General features: G+C 44.7%; 1 protein-coding gene across 8 annotated transcripts in view; it reads left to right on the top strand.

Annotated features, from left to right (window-relative positions):
• The first annotated feature begins 4,837 nt into the window (after nt 1-4,837).
• Nucleotides 4,838-13,048, top strand: part of ECHDC2 (enoyl-CoA hydratase domain containing 2) — a 33,308-nt gene continuing 25,097 nt past the window's right edge. Inside the window, exon 1 of one of the 8 annotated variants that reach the window (XM_059135992.1) lies at nt 4,838-5,144. In XM_059135992.1, the coding sequence (XP_058991975.1) occupies nt 5,012-5,144 (133 nt within the window). In that variant the 5' untranslated portion in view covers nt 4,838-5,011. The remainder of the gene's footprint in view (nt 5,145-13,048) is intronic. The other 7 variants (XM_059135989.1, XM_059135987.1, XM_059135991.1 and 4 more) reach the window with 7 other exon arrangements.

The raw sequence follows: 13,048 nt of genomic DNA, 5'->3' as shown, positions 1-13,048 counted from the left end.
GGGTCATGATCTTAGGGTCCTGGGATCAAGCCCTGCATCGGGCTCTCTGCTCAGAGCAGAGCCTGCTTACCCCTGACTCTCTGCCTACTTGTAATCTCTCTCTGTGTGTCAAATAAACAAAATCTTAAAAAAAAAAAAAAAAAAGAAAAGAAAATAGCCAGACTCTCATTTCTGCTTCAGCAACCGAGCTGTTGTATCTTTTGTGTATATGAAGACAGTCTGGTCTAACACAGATTTTAATTGCTTTTTCAAATAACTGTGGACATTCTTTTTTGATACTATACCAAAAACTTAGTGAGTGGTAGTTTCTTGAAAGGAATGTACAGTGTGACTTCTGAAACCATATTGGTGAACTTTTGTACTGTTACATTAAAATCCATTGGTTTATCTTGCTCTTTGTTCTGATATTTTACCCATGTATAATTTTATTACATTAAGCATTGGTCATTTGGAAAACGTTGGCTCACTGCGTTAAGCAAATCTTCCAAATGTCGACATTTCAAATTTCATAATGTAATATCAAGTATAATGTCATTGTACAATATCAAGAAAATCACATTTGTTAATATCATCAACTATCTCATTTTTTAGAAAAAAGTTTAAGCTACTAAACTTAAGGTAGTAGAAACAAGTTTTCATTTGGCCAAAAAGTACTGTCAGTTGTTTTGTTGAAGGAAAAGACTCACCTTTTTTTTTGTTGCTGTTGTTGTTTTGTTGAAGGAACAGACTCACCATTTTTTTTTACATATTTGAGAAAATGTTTGTGAAACACCCGAGTCTGAATAACTGTAGTTTGTTAGCTGTTCATTCAAGTGAAAATGGCATTCTATAACCTATGTGGCTAGCTCAGCTGGTAACTCAAACAGGCACACAGGTTTTTTCTGGGATCAACTATTATACTTTGGCTTATAGCAGAAGTGCTTGATGTGTACTTCCCATTTTGTCACACAGAATATTAAAAATATATGTACTCATGAGATGAAATTGAATAAAATTAATTTTTACTATTTCATAAGAAAAAAAATAGATGTCCATGGAAGTAGAGAGGGACTAGTAAGATAATAAAAGTTGCTGTTGGGGCGCTTGGGTGGCTCAGTGGGTTAAAGCCTCTGCCTTCGGCTCAGGTCATGATCCCAGGGTCCTGGGATCGAGCTCTGCATCGGGCTCTCTGCTCTGCATGGAGCCTGCTTCCTCCTCTCTCTCTGCCTGCCTCTCTGCCTACTTGTGATCTCTGTCTAATAAATAAATAAAATATTTTTAAAAAATAATAAAAAAGAGTTGCTGTTAATGCTGAAAAGATTGGGAAAGAACATTTCCCTTTTCAGTGTGGAGGACTAAATAATCGAAAAATTCTGCCAAGGCACCTGGGAGTTGATTGAGCCACTGGCTCTTGGTTTTGGCTTGTGTCATGATCCCAGGGTCCTGAAATTGAGCACCATGTTGGGCTCCATGCTCAGTGGGGAGTCTGCTTGAGGATTCTCTCTCCATTTCCCTTTTGCCCCCAACACCCCACTCACACACACACTCTCTCTCTCAAATAAATCTTTTTTTTTTTTTTAAAGATTTTATTTATTTATTTGACACACAGAGAAATCACAAGTAGTCAGAGAGGCAGGCAGAGAGAGAGAGGGAAGCAGGCTTTCCGATGAGCAGAGAGCCCGATGCGGGACTCGATCCCAGGACCCCGAGATCATGACCTGAGCTGAAGGCAGAGGCTCAACCCACTGAGCCACCCAGGCGCCCTCAAATAAATCTTTAAAAAAAACTTTTCCTGGGCGCCTGGGTGGCTCAGTGGGTTAAGCCACTGCCTTTGGCTCAGGTCATGATCTCAGGGTCCTGGGATCGAGTCCTGCATCGGGTTCTCTGCTCAGCAGGGAGCCTGCTTACTCCTCTCTCTCTCTCTCTGCCTACTTGTGATCTCTCTCTGTCAAATAAATAAATAAAATATTTTAAAAAAAAAAAAGCTTTTCCTGCCAAGAAACACCCAGAAATGCTGGATAAAATGCAATAAACATTCTTTTAAATGCATACAGTATGGAGGAGGGGTGTTTTTTCTTTTAATTTTACACTCATCTGTTCTGTTTGAATGTACTTTGTGTATTATTTTTTTAAGACTATTTGAGAGAGAGAGAGTGAGCGAGTGGGAGCATGAGATCGGGGGAGAGGCAGAGGGAGAAACAGACTCACCACTGAGCAGGGAGTCAGACATGGGGCTTGATCCCTGGACCCCAGGACCCCAGGACCCTGAGATCATGACCTGAGCCAAAGACAGACAGATGCTCAATGCACCGAGCTACCCAGGTGCCCCTGTGTATTTTATTTTTATTTTTGCTATATCATGTCTTTTATTTTTGTCAGTGTGTTCTGTTTTCACTTTAATTATTTTTGGGGTAGATAATACTCAACACATGAATTAAGATTCAAAAGTATGAAAGGTCAAACTGTCAAAATTCTCCCTCCTACCCCTATTTCCAGTTTCCCAGTTCCTCTCCCCATCCTAGAAATATTTTATGTAACTACAACCAAATACATATATGCACACTTGAGTAATGTTATCCCCCTGTATAATACAAACTTTAGCTTTCTTTACATGCTATTTCACATCTTGAATTATTCATAAATTAGATTTTTTAGATTATATCAGTGCATAAAAAGTTGCTTTTTTTTTTTTTTTTCATAATTCCTAGTGTTCAGTTTATGGATGTACCATCCTTTATTTAACCACCTGTTGGTGGATATTAGGATGGTTTTCAGTGGCACCTGAGTGGCTCAGTCAGTTAAGCATCTGCCTTCCGGCTGGGTCCTAGGATGGAGCCCCACATAGGGCTCCTTGCTCAGCAGGGAGCCTGCTTCTCCTTCTCTCTCTCTCTCTCTCTCTCTCTGCCATTCCTCCTTGTGTTCTCTGTCTCTGTCAAATAAATAAATAAAATCTTTAAAAATATATATATATATGTCCTCTCTTCGTGAGTCTATAATTGACAGTTCTTTCTGTAACTGATTTCCGGTGTTATGGCACCAGAGCTCCCCCCACCCCTGCTTCTTGCCTCCTGACTGCATTTTATTATTTTCTTTTACTTATTTTCTTTTATTTTAAGAATTTATTTATTTATTTGACACAGAGAAAGAGAGAGACAGTGAGAAAGGGATACAAGCAGGGGGAGTGAGAGAGGGAGAATCAGGCCTCCCACTGAGCAGGGAGCCTGAATCAGAGCTCCATCCCAGGACTCTGGGATCATGATCTGAGCCAAAGGCAACACTTAATGACTGATCCTCCTAGGTGCCCCTGACTGCATTTTGGTAAGGTTTCTCTTTATTAATTTCTATAACTGGCATATATATATATATATTTATATATTTATATAATATTTATAATATTATATATTTATATATATTTATATATATATTTATATATATTTAATTCTTAGCCTTTTATTTTTATTTATTTTTATTATGCTCAATTAGCCAACATATAGACATCATTATGTCTTGTTTGTTTGTTTAAGATTTTATTTATTTATTTGACAGAGACAGAGAAGGAATACAGCAGGGAAAGTGGGAGAGGGAGAAGCAGGCTTCCTGCTGAGCAGGGAGCCGGATGTGGGGCTCAATCTCATGACCTGAGCCAAAGGCAGGTGCTTAAAGACTGAGCCACCCAGGTGCCCCAATTTTCTTTTCTTTTCTTTTCTTTTTTAAGATTTTATTTATTTGACAGAGAGATCATAAGTAGGCAGAGAGGCAGGCAGAAAGAGAGAGGGCAGCAGGCTCCCCGCTAGCAGAGAGCCCCATGTGGGGCTCGATCCCAGGACCCTGAGATTATGACCTGAGCGGAAGGCAGAGGCTTAACCCACTGAGCCACTCAGGCGCCCCAGGTGGTATATTTTAATATCCTTCAAGAAATCCAGTAGGGGGGCGCCTGGGTGGCTCAGTGGGTTAAAGCCTCTGCCTTCGGCTCAGGTCATGATCCCAGGGTCCTGGGATAGAGCCCCGCATCAGGCTCTCTGCTCCGCAGGGAGCCTGCTTCCTCCTCTCTCTGCCTGCCTCTCTGCCTACTTGTAATCTCTCTCTCTGTCAAATAAATAAATAAAATCTTAAAAAAAAAAAAAATCCAGTAGGTCAGCAGCTCAGCGGATGAGAAAACCTCATTACCCAGAACTCTTGCTTTTCTCCAATGGGTTTTGGTTTCAAAACAACCCCTCCCAACTTCTCCACAAAATTCCCTCTCTCTCTCTGTTGGAGTAACCTATGATTGTTTCCCGTGGCTTGTTTGTACGAAATTGCAATTCTCCGTTATTCCCAAATAAACTTGTTTTTACTGGTTAAAAACAAAACAAAACAAAACAAAAACAAAAAACTTATTTTTAAGGTCAACACTGCCAAAAGAATTTACTGCTTCTTCCAGCCAATACCTGGAAACAACCCCCATTCCCGCCACCCAACCCTCCACCCCCAATCTGTGGGAGCCCAAGGCTGGATAAGCCTCCATTATCTAACACAGACAGGTTTCCCGTGGCCAAACAAACACCTTCCATGATTTTATAATTTTTCACTTCCCGGACTCTCTTATGCAGGCCCGGTTCACCCACCTCCATATTCTCTCCTTCTCCCTTCAAAACTTTCAGTCACCTCTGTACAAACAGAAGTTTAAGTCCAGTTCACACAGGACAGTCCCTTTTGCTGTAGTGTATTATCTATTAATGAGTAAAACCTGTTCTCACTTTAACTTGCCTCCCCCTGTATCTTTGACGGTAGTCATTATTATGATCCCGGCTTTACTGATTAAAACACTGACCCTTAAGAGGTTGGCATCCTTGCCCCAAATCACGCAGCGGAGCTGGGTGGGCTTTGCCTAGCCAGGGTTCCAAGTCTCCAAAAGGCAAGCAGCGTGGAGAACCGCTCTGGGCTGTGCGCCCCTAGGTGGAGCAGTTGCGAAAACCAGGGACACAGCGGCAGCTCTCTCCGGCGTGGACGGAGTAGTGGACGGGCTCTTGGCACCTTCCCAGCCTGCGCCCAGATGCTGCGCGCCCTGACCAGCGCCCTGCGCCTTCCAGGCCCCTGGAGATCCCTTCGCACCCGGGGCTGCGCCTCCCATGGAGCTACTGGGGACCCAGAGATCCAAGTGCGCGCCCTCACCGGCCGCGACCAAGGTAAGGGCGCTGTCGCGGGAAGCGCCGAGGCGGCGCGGGAGCGAGGGCCAGGGGGCCCACGACAAGCGGAAAGACACCAGTAAGCGGAAGGCGGGACGCTCACTGCGTTTGACGATTTGATTGCCAGCTGCAGTTTCCCAGTCAAGGCTCCCCAAGCCTTTCCGAAGCCTGGGGAGGTGGGTGACCACCCTGCTAGCCGCCCCGACCCTAACTGAGGTCAGCTAGGTCCCTTCAGTCCCCCATTCGGGAGCTGGGGGCTTTAAAGGAGGGGAAGGCAACTCGCTCAAGGATAGTACGAGGCACCCACCGCCAGCACCAGTACCACCGCTTCCACCCCCAGTAACTTTAATTAAAAGGCTCTAACCCTCCGGGCCGAGTCCTGGCTGGGTTCCAGAGGGGCGAGGCAGCCGAGCCAATCCGCCAGTGGGGCGGACCAAGGAGGAACGAGAGCAGAGCAGAGAAGGGACGGGAGCTGGGCTTGTTGCCCTGCGCTCTCTCCAGGCCCACGCTGGCTGACGTTTGTGCCTTTTTGAGTCAGAAAGTTGCCGCTGATCCCTGGTGACATGATTTGGAGACTATGGCCAGGAAAGAATTCTTGGTAGGAATTGGGAAAGATGGTTTTGTTAAAGCACAGGGACAGGACCTCTGGGCAGAAAGAGAGTCCAGGGGTTTTGAGTGATTAAGTTCTAGAATATACCTGAGGTTTTGTGGAGTGAGGTCTGGAGCCAAGGACCAAGAAAGAATTCTTGAGACATCTTTGGTGCAAAATGGTGGTATATTAAGGCATGGGGACAGGACCCGTGGGAAGGAAGAGCTGCTGCCCCTGGGTTGTGAGGGGTGGCAGGTTATGTACCATGGGGGTGGGGGAAGTAAGGAAAAGGGAGGTTTTGATAGAACTTTCATATGCTAAAGAGGACCTACAAGATACCAGATACCAAAGGCCTAGCCATTGCCAAGGTCATTCTGCCTTTTTTTTTTTTTTTTTTTTTTTTTTAGCAAGCCATTAAGACAGTTGGGAGATTCCTAAGAATGTCACATATGTCCCAACTAGGAGTGGTGGGTGGGAGAAAGCTGCTGGGTGTCAGCTTTTGCTTTGTCCTCAGCCAGCCTTCTGTTCCCTCATCATTCCCACCTGAACAATTTTGACCCTGAAATCTTTAAGGTGGAAGGTGGAAGGTCTTAGCTTCTGTAACATCTTCCCGCTGAACAGGGGCGTAGAGTTGTCCCTACCTACTCAGGTCAACACTGGTCAGTTGGGGACTTTATAGGGGAGTTAGGAAAGTCTGAGGCAGCTGAATCCAGGGGAGACAGCTCAGGTGATCTTCCCAAGTGGAAAGGATCATCTGTGGAAGTTATGGCAGTGAAGGAGTCGATGCCAGGTGAGGAGACATGGGAGAAACAGCAAAACATGATTAATGTAGCAAAAAGAAAATGAAGCTCAAATTAAGTTTTTTTTTTTTTTAAAGATTTTATTTATTTATTTGACAGAGAGAAATCACAAGTAGATGGAGAGGCAGGCAGAGAGAGAGAGAGGGAAGCAGGCTCCCTGCTGAGCAGAGAGCCCGATGCGGGACTCGATCCCAGGACCCTGAGATCATGACCTGAGCCAAAGGCAGCGGCTCAACCCACTGAGCCACCCAGGCGCCCTCAAATTAAGTTTTTTACTAGTTAACAAAAAGCCCTTTTCCAGTCCAGGAGTTTAATCAATCATTAAAGGAGAGAGGGACTGTTTAAAGTGCTAACTTGAGTATGTCAGAACCCAAGAAATATTTTGTGATAATCTGGAACATAACCATAGTATTTTGTTTTTGTGATAATATAAGGGCCTGCTTAGCCAGAGTGATTCCACTTTGGTTAAACAGTGATTTTGTTGTTTATGCAGTAAAACTTAAACTGACCCTGCCCACCCCCTCCGGAGGAACTTACTTAGAAGCAAGTCTGGGAAACTTGGTCGACCAGCCCCTGATAACAGAGCCCAAATACAAGGATGGGTCAGGTCAGGTAGTGATAACAGAACCCAAATACAAGCACGGTCAGGTCAGGTGGAGACAACAAAGTCCAGAATGCAAGGACGAGTCAGGCCGGGTGGAGACGATCTCATTGGCCAGACTCAACCACATGGCCTTTGCTCTACAAAAGCTAGTCTGTGAAGCTGGGGGTCATCGATCTCTCTGTAAGAGATGGCGCTGACCAGTCGGTTTGATTCTTGGTGCTGGCGCGAAATAAAGCTTTGCTTGACCTTCGCTTTGTATCAGTCTTGCTCCTTTGATCACGGACCCCATCAATAGCACAACTTCTACTTTGTGTAGCAGTTAAAACATTCAATACCATTCTATTTGGTAAAGCTGCTTTACATATTTGTATCACCATAACATTTTAATAGAGAAATACTACTTTGAGGGGCATTTAGGACTGACCATGTACTTTGTAAGAGCTTCCATGTGCCAAATGACCAGTTCCAAAGGGGGAACAAAAGTGGATGTTAGTTGGTCATATCAATGAGACAGAACAAGTTCACCACTGTTTTAAGTTTGGAAGGTTGGCCAGGTTGGTAATGGCTTTAATAATGCATCCGTGATTCTAAGCAAAACCCAGGGAACAGTGGCCATATAACTAACCACTGGGTTCTGTTAGGAGACAAGTCCTCTAATTTTGGGTTTCTGTAACTACAGTCAAGATATCAAGGGCTGGGGCGCCTGGGTGGTTAAAGCCTCTGCCTTCGGCTCAGGTCATGATCCCAGGGTTCTGGGATCGAGCCCTGCATCGGGCTGTCTGCTCCACGGAGAGCCTGCTTCCTCCTCTCTCTCTCTGCCTGCCTCTCTGCCTACTTGTGATTTCTGTCTGTCAAATAAATAAATAAAATCTTTAAAAAAAAAAAAGATATCAAGGGCTATTCAGTTTTGGAGATTCATCTTTTTAATGTGTAATAAAAGGTAGTCCATCATTACTTTGTAGGGACCAAGGGAGTCCAAACCTAGGGACAATTTTCCTTCACGAAGTTTTTCTCACCTCCATGGCCTTTTTGCCCAAATCAGTGGCCTTGTATAAACCCTATATTACTTTCCTTGGTTCCTAAGGTCATATCCTTTGAACATCCTTTGAAATGAATTACAGCTATCTCCTTAGGTAGGTGTACAGCCTTAAGAAGAGTTAATAATTTTAGGCCTGTATTGGACTATGGAGTTATGGCTTGATAATAAACCCTTTTTCTTCCAAATTGCTCCATGGACATGTAGGACTAGGAAAGCATCTTTGGAATCAGTATTAATATTAGTTTTTAAGGCTTTGGCAATTGCAAAGTGCTAGTGAGCACTACAGCATTACCATGTTTTCTTATTCCTTTTATGAAAACTATTGTCATCACTGGGACACCTGGGTGGCTCAGTTGGTTAAGCAGCTGCCTTCGGCTCAGGTCATGATCCCAGCGTCCTGGGATCGAGTCCCACATCGGGCTCCTTGCTCTGCACGGAGTCTGCTTCTCCCTCTGACTCTGCCTTCCACTCTGTCTGCCTGTGCTCGCTCTTGCTCACTCTCTCTCTGACAAATAAATAAATAAAATCTTAAAAAACAAAAAAACTATTGTCATCAGTAAACCAACTATCATTTGTATTTTTAATAGGGGCATCTTAAATATGGCCAACTAAATAAAGTAAGATCAATAACCTCTGAACAGGGGCGCCTGGGTGGCTTAGTGGTTTAAAGCCTCTGCCTTCGGCTCAGGTCATGATCTCAGGGTCCTGGGATCGAGCCCTGCATTGGGCTCTCTGCTCAGCAGGGAGCCTGCTTCCTCCTCTCTCTCTCTGCCTGCCTCTCTGCCTACTTGTGATCTTTCTCTCTGTCAAATAAATAAATAAAATCTTTTAAAAAAAAACTGAAAACCTTTAAAAAAAAATAACCTCTGAACAGTTTTGCTCTATAGAGAAGTACAAGGGTCATAGGGTAACTAGGTTTAAAATTTGACAAGTTCTGATGGGGTCCATTATCAAAGGAGGGAGACTGATACAAAGCGAAGGTCAAGCAAAGCTTTATTTCATGCCAGTATCGAGAATCAAACAGACTGGTCAGGACTGTCTCTTACGGAGAGAGTGACGACCCCCAGTCTCACAGACTAGCTTTTATAGAGCAAAGGCCATGTGGTTGAGCCTGGCCAATGAGATTGTAACACACAGAGAAAGTTGCATAGTCATGCTAGGTCACACATGGGTGGCCAATGGAATTACAATTTACCCTATAGTAGCTGTTTGAACTAGCCTATCACTCTGGTCAGAACTGGTGCCCTAGTTTGGCACCCAAAAGGTGGGGTTTACATTCTTTGGTGGTTAGGGAGGTAGTATGTGTGCTTTACTGATTGGATGTCTCCACCAGGCCTGACTTATCCCTGCATTCTGGGCTCTGTTATCTCCACCTGACCTGACCCATCCTTGTATTTGGGCTCTGTTATCAGGGACTGGTTGACCATATTTTACTGGTTTCCCAGACTTGCTTTTAAGTAAGTTCCCCTGGGGGTGGCGGGCAGGGTCAGTTTAAGTTTTACTGCATAAACAACAAAATCACTGTTTAACGGAGATGGAGTCACTCTGGCTAAGTATCCCCCTTTTCTTTGGAGATTAGTCAAATCCTTGACTTTTCAGCCAGTTCTATGTCCTCTTTTCTACAAATGACATTAGGGCATTTATAATGCAGGGGCCAAAAAGTAACATTTGACAATAGGAACAACAATGAACTCAATGAACTCATTGTTTTTTGAGTCTTAGCTTTAGTCCTAAATCAGCGGGATCCATCGGCAGCAGCATCCATCTCTGGGGGACATCCTCGTCCTTGGCTCGTTTGATGTGACATGCGTGAATCCAGGCCCTGATGACTTCTACTTTTATTGCTGTGAGCGTGGTCAGGATGACAGTAAACGGTCCCTTCCAGCGAGGCTCTAAGTTTCCCACTTGGTGGCGGCGTATTCAAACCAAGTCCCCCAGTTGGTAAGGATGTGGTTCCACCTCCATCTCCATCTCAGTGTGGGAAGTTTGGATCCCTTCATGGCCTCTTTTTAGGACAGACTGTAATGCCCGCAGTGACCTTGGCCATCTGCAGTGCCTTGGTGAGTGCAATCAGCTCCACTTTTTGCACCTAGGTTCTGTGTGGCAGGGCTGCCGTCCAGAGTTCCTGCTCAGGAGAAACCACCGCAGCCCCCACATACCTCTTTCCATCAACCATGTAGATACTCCCATCTGTGAACAGAGTCATCTCCGCATCCGGGAGGGAAGTGTCTCTGAGACCCAGCTTTATTCCTGTGACCTGGGTTAGGACCTCCCTGCTGTTGTGTGGGTGGTTAGCCAACTCCTCTGGCAGCAATGTGTCTGGATTTAGCACCACCAGGGGCTGGAAAGTCACTTTTGGTTTGTTGAGGAGGAGGGTCTGATACCCTGTCACTCGGGCATTTGTCATCCACCGGTGGTCAAGATGAGATTTTGACCCAAAGTCAATTTACTTGCATCCTTGACCAGGAGGGCTGTGGCAGCAATTATGTGGAGGCAAGGGGGGAACCCGGCCACTACTGGGTCTAGTTTTTGTTAAGATAGGCTACTGGTCTTTGCCAAGGCCCCAGAGTCTAAGTCAAAACTCCTTTGGCCACCCCTGCCTTTTCATCCACATACAAGTGGAAGGGCTTGGTAACATCTGGGATGGCCAGTGTTGAGGCACTCAGTAAGGCTGTTTGTAATTCCCAAAATGCTTCTGCCTCAGCTGTCCACTCTACCATAATGAGTCCTCCCTTAGTCAGTTCGTAGAGAGGTTGGGCAATCTCCACGAACCACGGTATCCACAGCCTACAGTGGCCCACCATCCCAAGAAACCCCCTCACTTGTCGGGGTGTGGTGGGGAAGGGGTATCGGGTGGTCACCTGTTTCCTGGACTTAGACAGTGAATGCACTCCCTCGTGGACATCAAAGCCTAAATAATTAGCGTGGCTCTGACAAAGCTGTGCTTTCTTTGCTGACACCCAATACCCTTTTTCCTGCAGAGTCTGTAAGAGAGCTCTCGTCCCCCACAAGCATGACTCATAGTCCTCAGCAGCTATCAGCAAGTCATCATCATACTGTAACAGAATGACTCCTGGGTTGGAGGTTCTGTACTCATGCAAATCCTCATGTAGCGCCTTGTTGAAGATAGTGGGTGAATTCTTGAATCCTTGGGGAAGTATTGTCCAGGTGAGCTGGCCTTGGAACCCTTCCTGTGGGTCAGACCACTCAAAAGCAAAAAGGGGCTGAGATTCCCTTGCTAAAGGTATGCAGAAAAATGCATCCTTGCGATGTAAGACGGTATACACAGTTCTTTTGGGGCCCAGGAAGGAGAGTAGGGTATGGGGTTAGGCATCATCGGGTGGATATCTTCAACCCATTTATTAACTTCCCGCAAGTCCTAAATGGGTTGGGATTCCCCAATTTCTGCCTTTTTGACAGGCAGCAAAGGTGTGTCATTAAAACATAATTTTTTTCTCTAAAATAACACTCATTTCCAGAGATAGCCAAATCAGGACTAATGTATTTGAAAAACAAGTCCAGTTTTAACAAACTTGGCCTAATTATTTACATAAGATGAGCAAGAACAGTGAGTGATCATATAGATCTTTAAGAATCTCTTTGCTGGAACTTCTTATAAGGAATCCCTAGGTTGAACTTTTAGTAGCCTCTCCAGGCCAGAAGCCAAGCCACATACTTGCCATCAGACATGCCTGCAATACCTGTCGATTTGGGCAGATTCCTCTTCCTGAGGTCCCAAAAGTATCCTGAGGTATCTGCACCTGCCAGGAAGTGACATTCTTTACTCACGTGGTGAGGCTGCTGGGAACTCTGTAGGCAGGGTACCAGGCCAACAGTCCAAGGGGCTTTATGGTTCCAGGTTTCATAAAGTCAACCTTAGTTCCTAAAAGCTGTTTGGTCATATCTGAGTCTATGTATGTCTTTCTCAAATATGACATTCCACTCAAGGTCTTGGTAAAATTACTAATGGTGTCCCGTTACAAGAACAGATTCTTACTGAACTTATGCAAATAACTGATTGCCATGGAAGAATACTTACTGAGACCATTTGAGTTTCAGAGAGTTCAGATAGAAGAGTTGAATGCTTTGATTTGTTTACAAATTAGTATTTTTACATTTCTGTAAGTCACAGATAACTTAAGTAAAATTTTCCTTAGTGTGGAAGAGCAAACATTAGAGAACCAGCAGTGTTTAAAATGAGACTTAACACTATCATCTTTTAGTTAATTTAACCCCATGTTACTAATTCTGGTTTAGTTTGAATGCAGCTTTAGTTCTGGAAATTCTTACCCATTTCAGTTTTAGGATTTTTAATATAGAGAATACCTGGTTTTGTCCTTAAAGTCCTATATATGAATGTCCTTTAAGGTGAAACTCATTTTACAAGAGAATTAAAACAAAAAAACCTCAGAAATGGACATTGTTAATGATCTGAGATTTCACTATGATACTGTAGACAAAGAAACTCAGTTATTCTGCGACCCACTGACACATAACACGTCAGTAATTACAGTATCAAGTGATGAGCTATCAAACATTAAAACTGGGATGCGTGGGTGGCTCAGTGGTTTAAAGCCTCTGCCTTCGGCTCGGGTCATGAGCCCAGGGTCCTTGGATTGAGCCCCGCGTTGGGCTCTCTGCTCAGCAGGGAGCCTGCTTCCCCCTCTCTCTCTGCCTGCCTCTCTGCCTACTTGTGATCTCTGCCTATCAAATAAATAAATAAAATCTTAAAAAAAGGGACACCTGGGTGGCTCAGTTGGTTAAGCAGCTGCCTTCGGCTCAGGTCATGATCCCAGCGTCCTGGGATCGAGTCCCATATCGGGCTCCTTGCTCAGCAGGAAGCCTGCTTCTCTCTTTGCCTCTGCCTGCCAC

The sequence above is a fragment of the Mustela lutreola genome, chromosome 10 (assembly GCF_030435805.1).
Source record: "Mustela lutreola isolate mMusLut2 chromosome 10, mMusLut2.pri, whole genome shotgun sequence".
Lineage (NCBI taxonomy): Eukaryota > Metazoa > Chordata > Mammalia > Carnivora > Mustelidae > Mustela > Mustela lutreola.
The sequence above is the reverse complement of the archived record's forward strand: the minus strand, read 5'-3'. Positions and strand labels throughout refer to the sequence as shown.